This window comes from Larus michahellis, chromosome 4, assembly GCF_964199755.1.
Source record: "Larus michahellis chromosome 4, bLarMic1.1, whole genome shotgun sequence".
Classification (NCBI taxonomy): Eukaryota; Metazoa; Chordata; class Aves; order Charadriiformes; family Laridae; genus Larus; species Larus michahellis.
In genome coordinates this window covers 47,356,539-47,379,977 of record NC_133899.1, presented here as the reverse complement: position 1 = coordinate 47,379,977, position 23,439 = coordinate 47,356,539, and the positions used below count along the sequence as shown (strand labels likewise).

Sequence of the window (23,439 nt, the reverse complement as noted above, 5' to 3'; positions counted from 1 at the left end):
CTAGAAGATAGCTTTAACTCTCCTACACACCTTTGAAAGAGTAAAAGTTAGACTGGTTCCTCTAGGAGTCAGGTTTCATGACCCCATTGATGTACTGCATTTGTAATGGGTGCAGTACTGGTTATCTATAGATTTACTCTGTCCTTCAGAAGAAGAGATACCAGACTTGGGGGGTTGGAATGCCTCAGGGACGTCTAATGTTTTTCATATACAGAAGTCCCAGATACCTGTTTTTTGTGAGCCTTTTACAGGCCAAAGAGAAGAAACGACAATCCAGCATTTTAAGAGACCCACATGCAGAACCAAGCATGTCTCCAGCTGCCTCCCTGCTTCTGTGTGAACTTGGTGGCCGTTCTTCCCCATGCAAAGGAAAATACCAACAGAATCATCTCACAGGCCACCAGTTGGACCATCCTGGCCTATGTCATGGCTCCCTAAGGAAACAAAACCCCAAGGGAACCTTCCTGAGGTAATAACATTAAGGAAAGCAGAACACAAAAGAATAAGGAACCACAGTCTACCCAGATGCTTTACATCATAGCAGTCATGATCTTAAGAGATCCTGTCCATACCTTTATCCAAAATTTGCTCAGAAAAAATCTTTTAAAAAGAAAAGAATTTTAAATGGTAGAAAAGTCTTGCTACAATCAGACCGCTTCTCTTTTGTGAGCTTATATACTTTATGATATTTGCATTATTTAATGTAGCATCGTTTTTCAGAGCAGTAATGTGCTAGATGATGTTTCAGCATAGACTCTGTGTACTCTCAAACTTTGGAAGTAGAAACTGGGGAAAAATCTACAGAAGGCTGAAGAAAAATAACGCTGAGGTACAGCTGGTTAATGTGCAAAAATCACTTCAGCAGCACTGTTAAAATTATTGTCTAGGTACTTTATAGATTTTAGGGCACCCATTAAAGTCCGATTCAGAATTAAAAAACAGTCTCTCCTCCCTGCAGTAATTCTTATGTGTCATTAAAAAAAAGGTCTCTCATCCCTGCAGCAATTCTTATGTGTCTCTCTGGAGGCGGGTGGTGGAACGTACACAAGATGGAGAAGACCAGTCCCCATGGAAAACTCTGATAATGGTGATTTCTGGACTTGGAGAAGTTAAGAGGCCAGGGAAAGCAACCATTGTAGTCTGCTACATAACAGAACCAAGCCAGGACTCAAGAAGGGGGAAAACAAAAATCACATCATTCTTTGCTGGAGCAGACTACTTTGCAAAATTAACCTCCACAAGTAACCTTCCTGTAACTCAAACTCATCCTGATGGTTTTGGACCAGTTCACCAAACCACTGTTCCCCTCAATATCCACTCACATGCCACAAAGAATAGACAAAGTGAGAAGAGGATGCTTTGCAGACTGACAAAACCCATCTAACAGGAGGCAAATGATCCGTCTTGCATTTTGTTGATCACACTGTACTTCCTTGCTTTCGAGTTCTCCTACGAAACAGTGCTTAGTCTCTTAAGAATCAACTCACATACTGAGATTTAGTATCCTAGTAAAATAAGGGCTAGATCCATCAAGCTCAAATTGGTCATTTTCAAAAAACAGAAACATACTGATATGGAATATACCACTCTGAGCCCAATGCCTAAATAAGGAGGGGTAAACAGGTAGAGTCACCAAGACACTGACTAGCTGTATTGCTTTGAGAAAATAATGGCAGAGTGATCATCAGCCTGTGGCTCAAGATAGCTCTAGTTTGTACAAGATTCAGGTATAGCTTCTACAGTAAGTGATCCACAGTTTCTTCTCAGGAACTAAAATAAGTAAGCCTGCAAGGTGCACGGAAACACCAAATTAGGGAATCTCACCTGTCATGCAGCAGAGCTATATGTGCAGCGTAGCTAATCACATAGTCACTTCTTCAGAGTGACCACACTGAGCTGCTTGTCCTCCTCCCCACTGCTCTTCATAATGTATCCCTGGTGACTCCTGGCCATATGAAGACAGCAGAACATAGCTGGTAAAGTCAGGAAGAGTGGAGTCAAAACAAGTAGTGAAAGGTGGAGGTGGATATGAGAGGAAAAAAAGTTTCTTCTAAAACATTCAATATCAGGACTTAATCTACAGGTTTGTGTATTTCCTATTGATGTTGATAAATACAACAACTCATGTGAAATGCTGATTATTTTTAGAGATAATTACACTGGCTCTTATTTGTAGTTTAATTGTCCACTGGCTTGTGGTGGCCTTTTAAATTAAAGAAAAAACCTTCAAAAAATAAAAAAGCCACCTACTCAGAGGGATCTAGTATCAGTTCTGTAAGTCGCAACTGAGAGAGCTTTGACTACTTTGATTGCAAGATGAGGCTAGCCAACTTTTTGCACAAGCAGGAATCTTCCATCCTGCTTTTTCCAACCCCTTTTTCTGATTCAGTTGTTTCTCTCCATCCTTCACCTCCGAGACATCTGAACTGAAATCTCTCCAGCCTCCCTTCTCAACAGCTGCAAATTAACTTTGGGGATCCCAGCATACTCTGCAACAGGTGGCTCAGTGCTTCGCTTCGCAATTGGTGCACTGCAGGGAAAGGAATGCAGCACTGAATCCTGATGCTTGCAAGTGCTCTCACATTTACAATCATGTAGGAAGTAATGGGGTGAACAGAGTATGCCAGATAACAGAGGAAAAGGACGCAGAGGAGAAACATAGCTGCCCTGAAAATGCTTGCAGTCTCTGAGACGCGAGACAGCAGAGGGAAGGAGTAACATCACTGAATTTTAGGAGCTTTCAGAAATGTGTCAAAGTCATGGCCATTGTGGTACTTTCCTTCTGAGAAAGGCAATATTAGTGTCAAACTCATGGCAAGTTTCTAAAATAATTATACTCTGCCTACCCCAATTTTATTTTTTTTTTTAACAACTCAATTTTATTTCAAATGATTAACGTATCTTGAGTTCTAAAAGCAAAGCAGGTAACTTTTGCTTATCACAAAAACTGAGTAATCCCAACCCATTTGGAGTTTCCCTGGGGACTGCAGATACCTTCACGTTGCAGAACTAGGATAGGTTCAGCAAGCTTGGCCACGTTCCTGGAAGGGGTAAGGAAGCAGTGGCAGGTATGGGGCTCTTTGGAGCAGTATGAGCTATCTAATGCCTATCTAATCCCTCACACCACTATGCACACATACTGCTCCTGTATAGCTGAAGTCTGGTGCTATGCCGAAGTTATTTAGCCCTTGAAACACTGTGAAGCACAGTGCACAGACAGGCAAGTGGCTATGGAGCACCAATTCGATGAGGCTGGGTATGCCTACACCTCACTATCCAGTGTATCACATATTTGCATTATCCAAGATTCCCAGCTTTTCTATATCTAATGTCTGAAGGGGACTTGACTGCCAAATTAAATGAGACGAAGGCTAAACAACCAAAAAAACCCCCCTTTTCCATTTCTACTCAAAGTAGCTCATCTACATAGAGGTAAAAACGGAGGGCTATATTGTACATCCAGAACAAGTGGTACTGGGCCATGAAAATCTTTGTGGCTCACAGCTAAGGAATCAGAAGGCAGTTCTCTAGTCTTTCAACTCGTCTTCCCACACTTGGACCCAAAAAGAACCTCAAGTTTAAGACACAAATACAACACACAAGGACTCTTCTCAAACAGTTTAATAGCAAATAAACAAAGGAAGGTACCACACTTGGCATATACAAAATGACTTGTTGTCGGTGTGTCTGTGCAATTAAAACAGCTTTAAGTTGCCCTTTGGGACAAAAAGAAAAAAAATAAACACACACACAAAAGGAAGAAAATTCCTTTAACACATACTCGCTCGTTCCAAACTTGTAACAAATCTTTTCATTTTTAAATCCACTACACAAACTCTGTGATCAGATCAGAAAAGCAACGCGTGCTCCTCTGTTTTTTAAACCATTAAAGTAAAATCCGTAATTCTCTACAGAGTACAACACAATTTCACACAAAAAGACATTTTGTTTTGCAAATCAAAACAAGAAAAAAAAGGAACAGCTCAAACAAGGTAAAGAAAAGCATTTCTACGACTGAACCACGACTTCGAGTTGATTAAATCCCGTTACTGCAGAACAGACTCTACATTTGGTCATAGTGGCAATTTGTTTTCTCGTCACATTGTGAATCACTTTACATTGTTTTCTAGTAGAAAAGGCAAAAAACTGTACAAAACCCCTAGTGTTAAATACAATGTTTGTACCAATAAAAAAGCCCACAGGTTTGTCTCCAAAATGTAAATTTTCTTTTTAAATTATTCACAAAAAGCAGCCAAAAATCAGAAAGGCAGCTGCTGCTCCACTGTCTCAAATCCATTAAAACCACCACAGAACAATTAAAACAACCAAAGGAAGAAAAGGAAAGAAGAAAGGAAAGAAACATCCAACGTTTGGCATTTTGGTTTTCTTCAGATATTTTTCCACAGGTTTCCCCAAAGTTCCTTATGGAACCAAATGCGCATGTACAGAAATGTATTGGCAGTTACTCAATGCACTGCAGGGCATCGGTGCCCCCCACTGACACACAGCCCTGTGCATTCAGACTGTGGGACTAACAGTAGCCAGCCCACAACCCTACCTCCCCAAAAAATCAGTGTCTATCCTTTTTTCATCCAGCCTCACGCTTCACTCCCAGGTATATATACCATATCCAAACACGTTCTGTCTTAGAAGCAGATTAAGGACTGTCTACACAAGTCTAGCCAATATCTATTGAGAACACAGTATCCTCAGCCAACTCAGGAGTAGGATAGAAAAAAAATCCTTTTGCATTTTGCATTATCCCAAACACTGGACAACAGTAAGATTTCTATCCAGTCAAACACAATTTGTTTTCTCAGCAAAACCCTTTCTCCCGGGATTTCATTCCACATTATCTTCTACTATTAAGATACCTACACTAGCTTGCTTCTCCTCTGATTGAAACTTCATCACAGCATACACTCTTCAGGTGCCTTCATCTAGATGCTACATCCCAGTTTCTACCTGTGCAAATGGTATGTAGGGAAGGGGGAAGCCTGCTACCCAGAAAGCAGTAACCTGTTCTAGTTCACCCTGCAAGCCAAGAAAAACTGCTTAGCTCATTACCCAATTAAAAACTAAACAAAAACTAAAAAATCTCCGTAGAGATTCCCCAGCTAAGGCCCTTGAGAAGAGAGCTGGGGATGGTACCCTGTTCAGGTAACAGCTTCAGAGGCTGTTGTATTGTGCTTGTCACTTGGGAAAAGAGCCAGCAGCTGTAGGACCAGGTTTACAAATGCTTTCTCTGGGATATTTCAAACACTTTATTTAAAGAGCTAACCTAGACCCTTCAAGGATCCTGCCACCAAGGTACGGCTGATGGGCTGGACTTCACAAAAATGTGCCCTGAATTACACAAAATGCTCATAAAGAGCGTTTCAAAGAAGCCCTAGCTTCAGGTAACTTTGGAAACAGAAACACTGTGAAGTTCCCCAACCTTCCTGCTCCCCAGCTATCCCCTTCCACCAAAACTTCCACTAGAGGAAGAGTACAACCAAGCCCCCTGGGAGCCTCTGACAGCACTGGAGATGGAACAAGGTCCAGGTGCTCTGTCAGGCAGACAGTCTAAGTGCACAGGTAGATGCCCTCAGGTGGCTTCTGATCAGATATTTGTCATACCAAAAACACCAATTTAAAGGATACCTTTAAAACCCATTAAATTGCTCAGTTTTTGCACAAACTATAGAAAACAGAGAGGTGAAGGTGATATATACGAGGGTGTGAAGAAAACAGCAGGAAACATGCAAAACATTTCTGGGCACTATCTTAGTTTGAGAGATTAAAACAATAACATCACATTTTGCTGAGGAGATTGTAGTTACAAAAAACCAAGCATGCTGGAGTTTAACAAAATACAACATCAACTTTGATCAAATTTTCACTGCAGACTGATAATTGCACAGGGAAGCAGGGGGAAAAAATAATAAAAATAAATCAATAAATGTCAGGGCAAAAATGTAGCTACAATCAGAAGAAAATGTAGTTCAAGTGTTGTCTGTTGATGCCACTCAAGTCACAAGTTTGAACTCATAAACACACATGCTGTCTCCTCAAGCACAGAAACCAGATCAGCAAAATGTGACTAGGAAGTCTCCCGAAAGATTGAGTCACACCATATAATTGACTTTTTCTTTGAAACTGTGTTTTTAAAACTAAGCACACAGAAAAAACTAAGCCTAGAAAGTGATTGGTTGTATGTTCACAGAAATACAAATACTCCACAAGGTATGCTAGCAAGGCTGCTCTGAAGACAATTACAAAGAATCAGATTCACAAAATCAAGTGGTTATCTTACGAAGGTCTAGAAAAATAGAAATTCTTTTATATTCAAATGCAAATTTAAATATTCCCCTTCAGCAGTCTTTCTAGCAAAACCAATTTGGCAGCACAAAAAAAAAAAGAAAGAAACAAACGTAATAAAAATACACATCAGCATCAAAGGTCAACACAAGGTCAAAGGTGAGAGTTCAAGCATCAGAGAAGCTGAAGAGACAAGGATTTGGACGATGTACTTGAACGCCACATCGACATGCTTTAGGCACAACGATGAACAAACGGCAGGAATCTAGAAAAAAAACAAACCAGAAAGAGGGAGACCCACTGAGTTACACAGAGCAGTACATCCAAACACGGAGAGAGAGAACAAGAATGGGCACTGTACAATGACATCTCCTGGGGAAGGGAGTTGACAGGGAAGGGCAGCACATGCCAACAATGGACAAGTAAAAGTCGAAGTACATGAAGGACACCGAGTAAACATCAAACTGCCAGAAACCAAATGGAAGCAGAGGCCTGGATTTCCCTCTCAACACCCAGGCTGTGGAGCACTCCACAGCCCAGTGACACATTGATTAGCATGCATTCACCTTGCCCCGTGCCCAGTGTCTCCACTAGCTCTGCTTAGGAGAAGAACAGAGCAAGCTCCCTCCCCAGGAGACTGGCTCCAAAAAAATATGGCTCCAGGGCTAACATTTGCCCACAGAGACTAAGACCATGAGAGACAAGACAGAGGACACAGGGGATTCACAGGTGGTTTGACGGCTGAGACTTTTCTTGCATCCTAACATGGGAAGTTCTTAGGCAGTAGTAGCCCAGGAAATCCATGTTCTTTCCTTCAGCTACAGTCCCTTCTCATTCCCTAGGAGCCCATGAAACTGGGGGTAGGTGATTTGGAATGGGGGCAGGGGAGGAGTGATTATACAACACAAAAACTCCACACATTAGAGAAGAATTCCTTAAGACTTGACTGCAAGTTAAGACTTGTCCTAGCTGAGCACTTTTCATACCATTAGACCTGCACAGGGGATTTCCATTCCCAACTTTTTATATAAACAGCCCCCAGCTCCCTGACTTCATGAGGAGGGGATTCTGGACTCTGAGAAGCTCTACAGTCACTGTTGCCGGTTTGATGAGTAGAAAAAAATGTGTTTCCTGAAGCTTTCTTGAAGAGTTTATAAATAAAATAATTCTTATATTAAGTGATATAAATACGTTTGTGTCCTCCCCTCAGCTTGTGAGCTGCAAGAGACAAGAACATTTTTGGGAAGACTGTGGGCAGTAGGGGAGAGAGGAAGCGAGTTTTTTTCTTCTTTATTCCTCCCTCCCCAGCCCCCCCCCCCTTTATGTCCTGTTTGTGGCCTTATTCTTCAGCACATCTCAAAGCTGCTGGTTAGAGACTAGAGCAAGGTGAGACTTGCATATTATCTTATAGCATTTATAGCACGTTTAAGAATAGCAAGTATTATATTCTAGTTCCAAAGCAACAAGCAGCACATTGTCCAGTAAACCTGCAACACTCTACTTACTACATCTGCTGAGACTAATTTGCTCTTCATACTTTCCAATGCAGGTAAAGGACTTAGTGTGGAGTTTAAACCAACTCCAGCAAACAGAGCACAACGCAACTCTTGCAGTTATTTCTGTAGTTCTAGACATACTCTAGATAGTTTGCAGATAGCTATAAGATTTCAGTCCTAAACCAGAAAGGCAAATTCATCATGAACTGAGACATGAGAAACAAGAGGCATGAAATCAAGTGACACCTAAGCATGCACCATAGAAATTCTTTGTGTGATTTGTTTGGGGTTTTTTTGATAGAGATTTTTCAAATATTTCACTCAGCAATTTTGAGGGGAAAGACTAAGTTTCATTAAAGCCATGAGGAAGGACTGGCCTACAAGAGCAGAGCCATGGGATGCCAGATAAGAACGTAATGACTTAGGGGAAGTTATTCCAGTTTGCCCTTGTTTTATTCTTACAACTGTGTTAATTGTGCCTTCTGTGTTTTATCTTTTGTGGTAGGTATGCTCAGGGACTTATAACATCCTTATGTTTAAATGTTTGAAACAGGAAGCTCTCAAAGCATTTTACATGTTCATAATTGCACCCTTGATTTGCAATTTGCTTTATCGAAGTTGCTTTTAGGTATTTCCAAATGAAATAGGAACAATTTCACTCTGCTTGGCTGTTCTTCCCTAACTTGCAACCATTAACAAGAAGAAACAATTCAGTTAATTCTATCATGCAAGCAGGATCTATCATGCTATGTGACCTTCAGTATACACATGAAAAGCTCTTTCCTTATTTGCCAGATGTATTTGCCAGTGAGAAACTTTGAAGTGCCCATTTTCCAGATAGTATCACCCACAGCTAGTAAACTGCCTCATCATTAAAATATAAAGAGATATTTACCATGACTGCCTCAGATACTTTTGAAAAATTCCAATCCTTGTTCTGACTAGGATTAAAATTTCATCACTATATATTAAAGGCATTTTCTAATAATGCAAGCTTTGTATTACTGGAAGAAAAAACCTAAACTTCCAAGAGATATCCTATTTTGGACTGCTGATTATCTACAGGACTGAAGAACCTATTATTTCATTTAGTCGATACTAAGTAGCATCAGACCAAGACATCAATTGTTCATAATACTTCCATCTTATTACAACACATCTAGTAAAATCAGATGTCTTCCGAGGCAAAAATTAAATCTATGAAGTAGGCTGTTTCCATCTCATTTCTAAAAATATGTAAGTACTTCCTGGTGGCACATGTAATATGGAATTCCATTTCATCAGAAGTCCTACTAGGTTTTTTTGTAGAAAATTCATATTCTTTGGTTTATGAGCATACAGAATACTTTGTCCCTGTGGCTACTTAAGCCAATCCTTCTGCAGTGTATTTGAACTCACCCAAGTCTTACCCTACTATCCAGGAAATAAAGCATTTGACACTGATTTGATTTGCGCTTGAATAAGAGCATGACAGCAATGAAAAATAAAATAAAATTTAAAAGCCCCAAGTCCCCAAAAATCCCAGACTTCCCTGACAATGAGTGAAAAAGAAAACTGGCTTAAGACTGGAAGGCAAGAGCCTAAATCTCCAGAGTCAGCAGCAGCCACCAGACAGACACAGAAATGTTGACTTTATCTGATCAGTTCTGTTATCAGAAAAAAATCTGCTCAAGTCACAAACTTGATACATTTATTAACTTTGGCAACATATACATTGATACACCAAGAAAGGGAAATCTGAAACAAATACACAAGAAGGGCAGCATCTTCAGCTGGTGAAAATTTATGCAGCTCTACTGAAGAGAGCAGAACCACATTGATTCAAACCATCTGAGGATCACATCTAAAATTTAACCTGCATAGATTTCTTTTTTTCTTTTTGGCAATACTTATAGTTATGCCAGTAAGGCACAAGAGCTAGCCCAACTTAGGTGTCTTAAGGTGATTATGTCCGGGAGGAGTCACTGATCAAACTAAGCCACAGTGTAAACCAGTGAATTTCCTAAAGTCAACAGGAGTTGCACCTATTTGCAACAATGCCAAGCTTGATCCATAAGTTACAGTACTGAGGACACACTGTTGGATGCAGAAGCTAAAATACCTAATTTTGGGCAACGGAAATGACTAATAAAGAGGCCAGAGTATCAGATTAAAAGAAAAACAGGACAAAGGTCTCAGATAGTACAGTGGGGTAGGGTGCAAAGAAGGTAAGAGTGACTGTAGAGACCCCAGAGCGCAGTGCTCTCCTCCACTGGTTCACAGCGTTCGTCTTCCCCATTTAGCAGTTGCTGGGCTGCAAACAGGCCACTGAAAATCAGTAGTTTCAATCATGCACATCGTTATGTGTGTAAAACAATCACATTCAGGATTCTACAAAACCCTGGCCTTTTTTTTTTTCCAGTGAAATAATTTAGGTAATAAATATTCTCCACCCTGGAGCGGTATAAAACTTCTATAAAAATAGAAACAACATTCTTGGTTACAGCAGGTTGCACTTGGAGCAGTTGCTCCCAACTATGTGTTTTTTTTTCTTTTTTTTTTTCTTTTTTTGAAAAGTATATTATTTATAAAAAAAAAAATCCCACTATCACCCTGGAGGCCTTCACACTCCAACACTCTTTTCTCAGAAAACCAGGACACATCTTTCCCATCGTGCAGAATTCAAGTGTACATGGTTCACTTAAGTGTATGTTCACGTTTCTAGAGAGATTCAAATAATTAACACAGAAGGGTACCACATGCCAGCATAACTGGGAAATTTGGCAATCTGGCCTTTGAACCTTTGCCACCACAAAGTGATTTGAATAATACTGATAGATTTACCTGCCTGCCATCAATATAGACAGACCAGCATCAACTGATTTTCAATTTAAGAATGGAAAGGGCTCTTCTTGGATGCTATGGGTCAGGCCTTGTACTTCTGAGGTTTGAGATCCCGGGGAACCAGTCCCTGGGAATGCCCAGCATCCCCAAAAGACCACCGCACATGGGTGCAGATCCTGAGCACGATCTCAGGTTTGATGGGTTTAGTGCTCCTCCTGCTGGAGCAGAACAGAAAGTCCTAACCCTATGTCTGACCCACACGCTCACTATTCAGCAGCTTGCTCCCAGACTGCAGTGTTAGCTGGTGCCCTGGGAAACAGCATCACAAACCAGGAATACAAAGAAAACAAGGAAAAAGGAGAAAATATGAGGTAAATGGAACTTCTGTTAAAGACACACAGAAATTGTAAACTTCCTCTTGTGACAGAGGTGGATTTTGGTAGTCATAAAATGGGACTCCGATTTCTTAAAACAACTCAGGCCAGAGTGTCAAAAGTCCTTTGAGCCCCCTAAAACCAGTGTATAACAAAGGCCCTTAGCAATGCATTAGCAATTTCACAAGTGTGCAGAAAAAGTGTGGGTTCACTGAAGGGGTGTGTTCAATTTTCCTTCAATGTAGAAGATAACAGCTAGTACCAAAAAAACAGAATAAGACTGAATGGCTCAATGCTCTGCTCTGGTTCCACAGCTCCTGTGTTAGCCTGTTTTGCTCTGGTACACACCACCTTAAAGGAAAACTGCAGTATATAAGAAATACTTAATTACTAGACCAAATCACCGCACAAATTGTTCTGTGTTTTGTTTAAAAAAAAAGAAAGCCAGGAAGTTATCTTTGCAACACAGTTAAGACTTGAGAAATCAAATGCTATGAGAACACGTATGAAACAGGAGCCTCAAGAGCTGTGTTAGGGTACCTCCGGGCTTTGTATCTCAATTTAACAGACATTTTAATAGAGAAACAAACAGCACTTACATTATGCTTATCAGAATGAATTCAAATTAATATGCTGCAAAAAGGACATTATTCCACAGAAATGGGAAATGTGATGAACTGTTAAGAAGAAAAGTTGTCAAAAAAATTCTGCAGGCTACCAGGGATCAAAAGTTTCTTGTTTCCAGTCCCAGATGTATTCATACAGACTAAGCTGTCTGTCTCTATGCCTTTCTACAAAACCTAGATAAAGTACATAGGATAAGTTTTCTTAAATATGGAGAAATTCACTGCATCTCATTAATATTCAACTGTAAATGGACAGTGAAATTTTCTGGGCAGGGACATTATCTAATAAAGTGCTGTGTACATTCACAGTGCTATATAAACACTACTTTATATACAGCAAAAAAAATAATCACTGCAGTTTTCCTTTGGCTTGTTAATGTGTTCACCCTTCTAGCCTGTCTCTTCCTTTAGAGATGATTTACTATATCTCCACCATGGCATACAGTTAAGGAAATTTCTAAGAGTGGATGGGGCATGACAAAGGCTACATGGAGCCAGTTATTTGCTCACCCAAACTTTGATGACTCAGTTCTCCTTCCCCATCTTTGTTTTCATCAGCTGTTCTGTGTTATTTCTGCTTTCTCTTCTCCTCTCCCCCATGGTGGTGTGGTATCAGTTCTGATTCCCCTTCTCTCTACCCCAAGGCAGTGTGGTGTCAGTTTCTGATGCTCCCTTTAACCTTCCCTCCCCACCCGCAAGGAGCTGGCATTGGTCCTTCTCAACACACACTGGTTACAAACACAGCAAACTTTAAATAAGGAGGGGGGGGGGAGGGGGGAAGAAAAAAACACCTCAGCGATATGGCACCTAAACTCCAAAGTAAAACACTGGAAACAAAAGCACAAACTTGTCCTCCATCCGAAGCACGATTCTCAGCAGAGGCTGCAGCCGAGTCTTCAGGGGAAGATGTGCCAGATAGAAGGCATGGATCAGCTTCCAGGACTGTAAAAACACAGCCTTAGGGCTTCGAATCACTAAGCGCGCTCCTCTCCAACTTACCAGAAGATCCTTCTCACTCCAGTCCCGGAGGGGAGGGGCGCTCAGTATGGCTTGCTGTCATTCTTAGAGCGCTTAAGCTGTACTTTCAGACGCTTCATGCCAATCTGAAAGCCGTTCATTGACTGAATGGCAGCCTGTGCAGACACAGGATTGTCGTAACTTACAAAACCTGAAGAAAGGAAAATACATAATTACACCATGCCAAAGCTGTCCACAACAGCTACTCACAATTGGAAACGCAGGTACTCACGAGGTAGAAGAGGCTTGCACAAAATGCCATTTTCAAAAGCTCACAACTGTTCTAGACTCTTCATAAAAACTTCTTACTAAGGGCTCTCAGACAAAGCATTGCTTTCTGACATATAGAACTTTGCCCAAAAGATATACAAAGCTCAGGAAATTAAAATTTCTAGTCTTCCAACAAAAACGAGTACTGCTGTTTGTTTTATAAAGAACTCATACCTGGGAGAAAACCAAACCTGGAAAATGTTAATCTATATATGAAAGGTCATTAAAGATACAAGGCTGAAATCACACCCTTGGCATTATGGGAATAGATTTTTTTGGAGTGAAGTAGCTGTCAAAGCAGTGTGGCACCTGTACTGCTATTATGTTTAGGTTTCTCTTGGACAAAAGAGCATCCTCAAAACAAACTTCTCCAGATTTTTGAAAGAATCCATTTTGAATAACTCCAGTCAATGGCTGGCATCACTACCTGGGGAGATGATTCCATATGCAGGTGTTACAGCCTGATCCTCAGCATATTTTCTGTTCTTATAAAGCATCAGATTATCCACGTTTTTTGCCTCTATTACTAAAAAATACAGGATATTATGTAGGCAACAGAACTATCAAAACCATAGAGAAAGGCTCACCTCTCCTATTCCACCACCACAAATCTCCATCTATCAAAAGAGTCATGAGATCTTACAGCACTACAAAAATGCTTCAACTGCTCGCACTGGGGTTTCAACGTGAGGAAAATAAAACCATGAATCTTTCAGTCCACATGCACAGCCTCCTACTACACAAGCTAAGCGAGAATACGTTTTTTGCCCTTTTGGCATCACAGACTTTATCAGTTAACTGAAAATAATCTATTTGCATAGTAACAGTAGCACGACAGGTTGATTTACAGTTTTAGGATACACTTCCCACCCTGATGTGCCTCCCATCTAAACACACAGGAAGCAGAGCAAATGCAACCAAAGTTAGGTAATAAATAAAAGCTGAAAAGATTTTTACTATTACTAAGTTTTCAAGAATTAGGGGGAAGCTTTAAAAATTGCCTTCAGCGCATTTACAAAACTTCAGAGTCAAGTGCTTCTGCACTACATGGTAGCCATAATAATTATATATAAAAATGTTAATAGAAATCATTCATAATGGTAATGTAGTAAGTAGCATATACGGCAATGTAAACAATTAGTGAAAAGACAGAAAGGGTGAAGAGGAGGAACTATACCATGATTACAGTCTGCAAACATGAATCATAGTGAATTATCTAGGGCCAAAACAGTATAATGAGGCATAGCAGTATGAAATCAGGGAAAAGCAAAAAGTCAAAATGAAAATCAAAAAAATACAGTTCAGTGCTGGAATAGTTCAGATTGATTTTTTTTTTTTAGGAATATAGAGAAAGCGTCACTACTTGACTTCAAAGCTAGACTAGAAAATTTACTTGAAAAGAGATAACTAGAAAGAAGACACCTTTCTACAGGTAACAATTAGACCCAACGTACCAAAACACTTGCTTAGATTGGTCTGCTTATCAATGAAAACCTTGGCAGAGACGACATTTCCAAATGGCATGAACATCTGCAGCAAATCCTGATCCCCAAACTCCTGGGGGAGATGGTAGATAAACAGATTGGCTCCCTCTGGACCTTCAAACAACAAGTAGGAATATAAATTCAGAAAAAGCATGGATAACAGACTCACTACACAAAAAGAAGGTGAAAGAGCCATTCAAGCCAAATTTTCTAGATAAAACAATGAAACTGCTGTTCCCACTTCTGTGGAGTACTTGATTCCAGAATAAAACAGCATGACCCTTTCCTGGTTCTGGTCATTCAAATAATTCTAGCTCTTTCTCACTATTTCCACATTGTACCAAATTGGTTCACAGATCTTTGCTGCAATGAAAGCTGAACAGTAAGTCTGAGCCTCAGACGCTGACTAAACAAAAATGGCTATGCAAAGCTTGTGGCCCAAAGAAACTAAGTAAATCTCAATACAAGTAATCACATTATTTGAAATCTGACAGATTCTTTTCTAAACATCATCCTACATTCTGCTGAAAATTTACTCTTGCATTGTTCATTACACTACATGTTAAATTGATGCTGAATATGAAGAGTGAAGAGACTGGCATTAAGTATCTGTGGGAAGAAGTGAAGGACCAAGAAAAAAAAATTAACATAAACCACAACTGATTCTCTGACAGTGGGATATATCAGGCCGCAGACTCATACTCTCCTGTTCTCCAAGAAGATGGAGGAGTACTATTACTAAGCATTTAAGACTAGACAAATCCCGGGAAAAGCTTCCTGTATAAAAACTACTTTGGACAGCCCTTAAGAGAGACACCTCACAGGTTTTCTTTCTTTCTGTTCAGTAACTTTAAGATTCTAAAAAATGCCATCAAAAAAAACACCTCTGCAGATAAGGTCTGAGCAAGGGCTGAGCTTGCCCTTTCAAAAACACCTCTCAACTTGTTTCTACAACTTTCTCCCTACCTTCTTTTTGACTTCCCGCTGCACCGATACTCTGCTGTGTTAAGAGACTCTGGTTATAGAGTGTGGGCAATGCAGCAGCAGCATATTGCTGGATTCCAGAATAAGCCTGTGTGAGGGCTTCCATTGTGCTACCTGTCCCATTTGAGAGACCACCACTGCCAAGTCCTCCATTTAAGGCTGCCATTCCTGTATAAGAAAGAGAAAATAAAGATGACTGAGCACTTCCACTGAGCCAGACTGACTACCTTTCAAGTATTATGCATTATTACAAAAAGCAGGGAGCAGGAAAAAAAACCTCACAGAACTAGCACAGCCTGAGGAATGATAATCAGCTATTCCCCCCAACCCACCACAACACATAGCTTACCTGCTAAAGAGCTAACGTTGAGGCCTGCTGTAGCCCCTGCCAGTGTCTGCAATGCTCCAAGAGAAGCCATTGGATTAACAGAGGAGCTGCTACTGGAGCTAGGTGAGGAACCTGCTATTAAAAAAGATAATTAACCTTAAGCAATAATTCAACTTCTTCATGAAGTTATTTCCGTAGAAAAGGCTAGTAAGGAACAGATCAAAGCAACACAGTATACTTTATGTCAGAAAAAAAAAAATAATCCCAAACCCACACAACATGATTGATCATACTGCTTGTATCTCCTAATCCCTTCCTACATTTTTGAAAAATTTCTACTACTTCGTTATATTGCCTACCTTTTGTAGCAATAATAATTTCATTAAGGATAAGACACCTAAGATTCAGACAATATACAAATATTAGCTAAACTCTGTACCTCAATATAAGGTGACCAGCAGCAGTGACTCTTTCCTGCTGCCTAAACTGGGTAAGAATCACTTTTTATGTATTAACTTCTATCCTTGAAACATCACACAAGGTGAAAGAAACCTGAAACACAGATACTAGGGACATTAAGGAAAGCTCCAGTCAAACTGAACATAGGGTTTTCCCATACTGCCAGAACAGGAACAGCAGATGATCAGATTATTCTGACACATGAAATGATTTTCCATTAAAAATGCTGCTGCATCAGCTGGGGCTAGGGCCAAGAAAAGTCTTGGAATTTCCATCCAAAATACATAGTCTATCCTCTGTTGACTGTGCCACTAACATCTTCAACCATGTTTACTCAGTAAGAGAAGTCCACAGATACAGTACCTAGCAGAATAACAGCTTACATAGCCCGCCAAATTCTACAACAGGTAGTCTGTTCTACAAAAATAGACATCAAAACCATGAGAAAAAAAGTCTGCTAAGCTGGTATATCAAAAGAAACAGAAGTTCAAATTAAGGTAATCTACAAAGATTATGGACATGATAAAATAAGAAAAGAATAGTATTTTTATGATTATATAGCAGTAAATAAGAAAAGCTATGCATACTGCTATTAACCCAGAAGTTTAAATTTACTGCACAAGATGCACTGGAAAGTACTTATGGCTTCTACAAGTTAAAAGATACTGAAGACTGGTGCTGCAGAAGCATCTTGTAGTCTGCTTTCAGGAAGAATTTATCTGTCTGACCAAGTGGGTAACAGAAGAACTGAAATTCAGGCATCTTCAGTTTCCTTCGTGTTTTTGTGATTCTCAGTTATGCTGTGTACATACATTGAAACTTTTAAAAGAATCGTTAGCATCTTTCAAGCAGATTCACACACACACTACCTATTCACCACTTCAGATATGTGGCACAAAGTCTCTGCTGGAGTGGAATGTGGTAACTATTTAAATGTAATACAGCAAACTTGCCTAACAAGCCCCAGCAAAAGCTGCTCAAAGCCTAACAACAGTAGTTGTACCTAACAAAGGCTGCATGAGAATTCAGGGAACTGCACTTCATATCACTGCTTAGTTTTTGTACTGACGGAGGAAATGACAAACCTCCCCTAAGAAAAGTTCTAGACAAATTCTCTTAAGTCAGAAACTGAAAGACAATGTCCCAAACTATATTTTAAGATGCCTACTCTGAAGAAAAGGAGACACTTCCTGTTTTACTATCAGTAGCATATTAAATGTTGGAAAAATACAGAGAACAAGTCAGAGTATAACCCTCAAGTTGGTAGAAAAAAATAGCACAGTTGGCTGAATAAAAGCCAGCGTTCAGAAACGATACAGCTGCTTTGATTTCAGAATACCAATTGTTTATGCAACACTTCATTGCTAATCTACATAATTCAAAAAGATACTACATTTGACAGATGAGAACACCATTTAAAAAACCCACCCACAATAAAATAGTAGTGGTATGGGGAAAAAAAGAACAAAGCCAAGGCTAGAGAGCAGTGTAAAAGAGAGAACAGATGCCCTCCCTACTTTAAAAAGCTTGTGATTTTAAATAAATTCATGTAAACCACTACAAAAAGGTGAACACACAGTTATTTTAGTTTAGCTGATTTTATCAGAAATATCTTTAAGCAAAACAAGAAATGCTTTAGTACTGAAAATGCCAAGAAAATTTAACACTGGTTTATTTTCTTTATCATTTGTATGTAGAATTGCTGTACTGAGTCAGCACCCCATTTCTGATGATGACTAAAGGCAGATAAATAACAGTAGAGCAGAAATACAGGGCAATTACAAAGTAGTACTTTCTAGGTATAGTCTATACACCAATGCAGCAATTTGCAAATCCGGGAGTTTTTCAGCCCAGGGCAATGTCTTTTTATTGAAGTTAAGGATTTAATTTATTAATTTCAGCGCATTTTGAACACTGAACTGTTTGACTCTACTGTGTTCTAAGGCATGAGTTCTGCAATTTAATCATGCACTATGCAAAGAAATAGCTCTTTTTATTTCTGAACTGCCAGCTGACAACTTCACCTGATAACCTGTAATTCTTGTCTAGAAATATCTAACGACTGGTCTTTCCCTATTTGTCTTCATCACAACACTAATATACTTATATACTTCAATCATATCCTCCTCCCATGTTAGTGTTCTATTTTTTCAGGCTCCCTCGTTCCTTTTAGGGAAGGAGTTCCACAGTTCTAAGTCATCCTCTCTCTGTACTTCTGTTTTTTGTGTATTATTTCAGACCAGAAAACTGGCAAACCAATATGGCTTTATACATGTTCTTTACTCCATCCCTGATTCTTAACATTGTTTCTGTGCAGTTTTTGGTGGGTTGTTGGGGTTTTTTTGCTTGCTACTGAGGTTATGTTTTCTTATATCTATCTACTAAGTTATGTATCTAGTAAAAAGGCTAACTCTAAGATAACCAGCTGAAAACACTTGCAAATGTTTTCAGAAAATTTGAATATGTAGTAAAGAATAGCTAGGAAAAACAAAGGACAAGGACAACTAACTACTTGTGGAGGTAGGTAAACTGAGAGAACAGTAAGTTTGTTCTAAATCAGTCATCTAGCTTCCAAGCAATAAACACTAAAATTCAGACAATGAATCTGTCTGAACTGTACCAGAATTAATTACGCTAAAAGCAAAAAGACTATAATGTCCCTGAAAACAATTTTGCTGGAGGGACACCAAGGCCAGCAAAGTCCTCTAGTCTTTTCTGCACCTTTGATGGTTGCCTTTGAAAGGAGGAGAAATGGAAAATACATCAACTTTTGCAACCATTCTATTTTGCTTTGGAGCAGACAATTCTTATTGACGGCCAAGTTGAAAAGATGGCTGACAAGACACTCCAATCCTGAAATACTTCTGTAACGTTTTCTTGAGCATCCCTTTCACAAGCTAGCAGTTTAAATGAGTTTACCTAAGGCCATAGTCTCTGTAACATGGATTACCTATACGTGGATGCAGCAGCACTCTGTCCAGTTCCAAAGAGTAGCTGCTTTATTGCAAGGTTGAAGGTTTTGCTCCATCCTATTCTACATCAAAATACACAATACCTAAACAAAGTCACCTAAAACGAGCAGGAAGACAGCACAACACTTAACACCTCTGATTTCAACCATTCTGACATGTAACCTATACATAGTCCACAAACTCTGCACTGTGTGGTCTCCCAAGTTCCCCAAATACCAAAGATGTCAGTGCAGATAAAAAAAAAAAAGGTAACCATGCATAATGGTTCGTCTGGATTTTTCCAGGGTTCTTCTGGATTATGCAGTTTGAGGACAACGTAGAAGAGATATCCAAATAAGCATCAGGTCAAAATTTCGAAAACAGATGGACAGAAGTCAAGCTGGTAGTCATCTCATCTGCAGTTAGGTTTAAGAGGTTATCATAGTAGATGTTGTCATATGTCTCACAGACAAGGAAGGCGTTTACTCATACATGGTACTGAACAGCTATATACCGAGTTTTTTCAAGGTCCAGGTATGGTTCAGGAGGGATGCTCTGAATGCATGCAGTCCAACAGCCTTCTATGTGAATACATACAGTGTAAATGCACACGTAAATATTAACTAAAAGAGAATTTCAAGTTTGCTTTTATACAAGGTAATTGCTGGTTCAGAGCAAAGAGTTAAAAAGCTGTATAATTATACGAAGTATCATGAGATTGAATGCTGTCTGTACACATTGAGGCTTCCCCTCCCCCCAGTTTAAGTTCAGTTTTAAAAAGGTGAAGTATATTCATACCTCCAATGAAAACCACTGAAACTGTTTCAGAGTTTGATGTCAGTGACTACATATAGACCACACATCATCCAGAACTTTTTATTTCTTTTGAACAAAGTTAATCTCTACTTTTTAAAATTCTACTTGAAATTAAATTTAAAGAGCAATACAGTAGTGACTGCTTCGTATTACAAGCCTGTGAAAAGTGAACTGACTGACACACCTGTATAGGATATTAATTCAAATGACCCATCATGATTACTTGATTGTTGACACATAATCATTTATTGATACAACTGGCAATTAGAATGCTGTTTGGATTGAGCAGAGAAGGTACTTAATGGACTGCTCCCCACCCCCTAGCCCCTCCACCAGCATGATCAAAAGTGGAACAGAATCTCGAGATATGTCTATCATCAAGGGAAAAAGAACCTGCAGAGTGCTGTGAAACAGCCAAAACTCAGGGAGGGAAAACTAATCCCAAAGAATCACACAACAGTAGCATAACTTCAGTGGAAAAGGATGTTTGTGGATCATCTAGTCTAATGGTCTGCTCAGAGCTGGTCTAACCTCTTGAGTTAGGTCAGCCTGTTCAGGGTTCATTCCAATTGCATTCTCAATCTCTGAAATGACGGAGATTCCACAGCCCCTCTGGCACCTGGTTCCTGAGCTTAATCACACTCACCATTAATTTTATTTTTCTTTTATATCCAGTCAGAACTTTCTCTGTAGCAACTTATGTCCATTGCCCTTGTCCTTTCACTGTACACTTCTGAGAAGAGGCTGTCTCTGCCTTTTCTATCACATCTGGCATTTGAATTTCACAACTTGCCAATTCCTTTCCCCACCTCAACAAATCAGAGAACAAACTTGCTCCAGTCAGTACATGAGAAAGCCAACAAGGAAATCTTAGTTCAAAACATCAGTCACAGCAAACGGCAACCTGGCAATTCCAGCTCTGCTACTGCATGAGGGAACATGGGAGAAATTCCCAGATATATTCACCTTCATGCTTTCTCTATGATGAAGAGCATTAGTGGGTTATAAATGCAGCTCTTCTATAGCATCAACTTTTTTTTTTTAATTATAGAATATGATAGCATAGCTGGGAGTCAAGATAAATTTTGAAAATCTAATCTTTTAGAATTGCAGACCACAAACTTTTCATGTAAAAAAAAAAAAAATCCCCTTTCCAGCAACAGAATGCTCTTTGAACTGAATTCTTTCTGGCGGATTTCTCCAAGTAGATAACTGTGCAAAGCACTCAGTTTAACTCCTGATCATGTGACATAAGGTTTTCTAAACAGCTTTTCCTTGTAATCTCTTTATAATCTTTTAGTCCAGCTCCTTGGTCCTCCTATGCAATACAAAAAGCTACGTATAAATTTAAAACACCCCTAACCCCCTTTAGTCTTTCACAGTCACAGGTGAGGACGTCAACTCTGTAGGCTGGATTTCAAAACTGGATAAGCAATTTGGCTTTTTTATGAGAAACAAAAAAGCCAAACCCAAATCCACATACCATGCTGTAGATGCTGGAAAACTGACACCCTGAAAATACAGGATCTCCCTTCCCATTTCAGTATTTAGAAATAACTGAAAACAGGATAGAAATAATCACATTTGTGGTAAAAACTGAGCACATCTGATGTAAGTGCAATCTAATTTATTTTTTTGTTTTGCTTGCTTGTTGCATTTAATGATCACATTTAACAGTAAGACAGCAGAAGAACGCTACTTGGACGTTCTAGCCTCTCTGAATAGCGTACATAACCTAAAGCAAAGAAAACCCAAACCAACACAAACAAAACCAAAAAATCCAAACCACAAAAAGAAAAATCCAGAAGAGAAAGATACTGACTTCTATGTGCAACTCATACACTCAGTTCTAGATAACCGCTTTCCAATGAATGTGCTAGGGGTCTATTTATTCTGCTTCTATAAGGTAGTTGTCTTCATTGACACCAGAGAAATCTAAACTGTACTGTTTTAGTGCACTGAATGCCTTACTGATGCTTAAGGCATCTCTGCCTAAAATCAGAGAAACCAAATACGTCATGAGATTTCAATAACGTGACTGGAAAGAGGTCACCTACCTTTCTGCTTCATGATGACCTCAAAAATTCTTTTACTCTAAATTAATCTGACCATCGGAGGAAGGAACACAGCAGGTAAGAAGTCTTTGCTTGTGGCAAAGATATCTACCCTAAATAAAGGCCACTGAATCTACCTGTAAAACTGCTTGTCTATTAAAGAATCAACATAAAAGTGACAATAAAGGGATATACAAAACAGGTGACATTATCCTGAAACGACTCCTAAGGCAACCCACGTCATAACACAGTAGAGCATAGGCAGTCTCTTACCTGAGCTGGTGAGCACACTCAGGGGACTGCTAGAGGAAGTGAGTGCAGCGGTACCGCTCGGTGTATTCTGAGCTGCACTGGCCGCAGCTGCTAATGCAGCCAGGTTCTGTAATTGCATCGCATTCAGTCCTGCAACACATCGAAGAAAGCACAGAGTTTCTCCTATAATAGTCACCGTCATCCAAGCTTAACAGATCCAGCAGCCTCAGCACATCACAAGGGAGTAATGAGAAGGAGCTTAAAAAGCAACAGGCTTAATACTAGTTACTGATCTTTTCTGCATTGTGATTCCTTGTTGTAACTAAAAAAAAAAAAATATTTTTGTTTGCCCAGATAGATGAGTTTTGGTAAAAGACCAGGTAGTCATGATCCCAGATGTAGATTCCAGAGTACAGAAATTTTCAAGCAGCGTTCTCTCCAGTCACAAAGGCACAGCAGCTTTAACTGAGAGTTAAGCCAGAGTCTGACATCTGTAAGCTAGAGAACTTGTCTAGACACCAGGCCAATAAACTCCTCTTCTCTGGTGTCCCTCCACTCTCTTTGTACGGGAACAGTAAAAACCGCAGAATTCTTTCAAGAAGGCCTACACACCATGGTGGCCATAAAGTCATACCTTTAACCCACCCACCACCAGCTGAGCATCATCACATTTTGTTTGGTCCCCTTGGCAGCCAGGAAGCAACAGCCAGTTGTGAAACAATGCTAGGTGTCAACTTCTGACCACAAGATCAGACAACATACTGATCGTAGACAATGGAGGCTAGTCATCTGGTCAAACAAAAGTGGTAAGGAAGATGGGAAACATCAGGCATGTTGTGGGTAAACGTTCAGGAATACTGTAGGAGGAGGAAGGTATCCTTGTGTTGATGAATTTTTAACCGTCAATTTACTTATCTGACTCACCTTAATTTTTCAGTCATAGCTTTTTAATGAAACCATTCGGTCAGTACTAACAATGGTTTACCCTCCTTTCCTGCCATGGGATTACCATTGATATCCATCATCTTCTGAATTCTGTATTTTAGCCATCCTTTAGTGGGCTAGCCCCATTCTTCCAATTTTGCCTCTCTTCCCTCTTCCCTTATTTCCCTTTTTTGTCTCTACTTTTGCTTATTCTAACAATTCCCTCCTCTTTTCATCTGACTTCAGACAATTCCTACTAATTCTTCCTTACAAAATTAAAA

At 39.6% G+C, this 23,439-nt stretch overlaps 1 protein-coding gene across 23 annotated transcripts in view; it reads right to left on the bottom strand.

The window, feature by feature from the left end:
• Window positions 1-23,439, bottom strand: part of CELF1 (CUGBP Elav-like family member 1) — a 70,968-nt gene that overhangs the window by 3,913 nt on the left and 43,616 nt on the right. For 15 of the 23 annotated variants that reach the window (XM_074584370.1, XM_074584359.1, XM_074584367.1 and 12 more), the window contains 6 exons: window positions 22,256-22,384; window positions 15,724-15,837; window positions 15,357-15,542; window positions 14,361-14,504; window positions 12,619-12,787; window positions 3,607-6,565 (listed from right to left, as the gene is read on the bottom strand). In XM_074584370.1, coding sequence (XP_074440471.1) covers window positions 12,660-12,787; window positions 14,361-14,504; window positions 15,357-15,542; window positions 15,724-15,837; window positions 22,256-22,384 — 701 coding nt within the window. In that variant the 3' untranslated portion in view covers window positions 3,607-6,565; window positions 12,619-12,659. Of the gene's footprint in view, window positions 1-1,824; window positions 1,974-3,606; window positions 6,566-12,618; window positions 12,788-14,360; window positions 14,505-15,356; window positions 15,543-15,723; window positions 15,838-22,255; window positions 22,385-23,439 lie in introns of those variants that run through there. The other 8 variants (XM_074584363.1, XM_074584365.1, XM_074584350.1 and 5 more) reach the window with 3 other exon arrangements.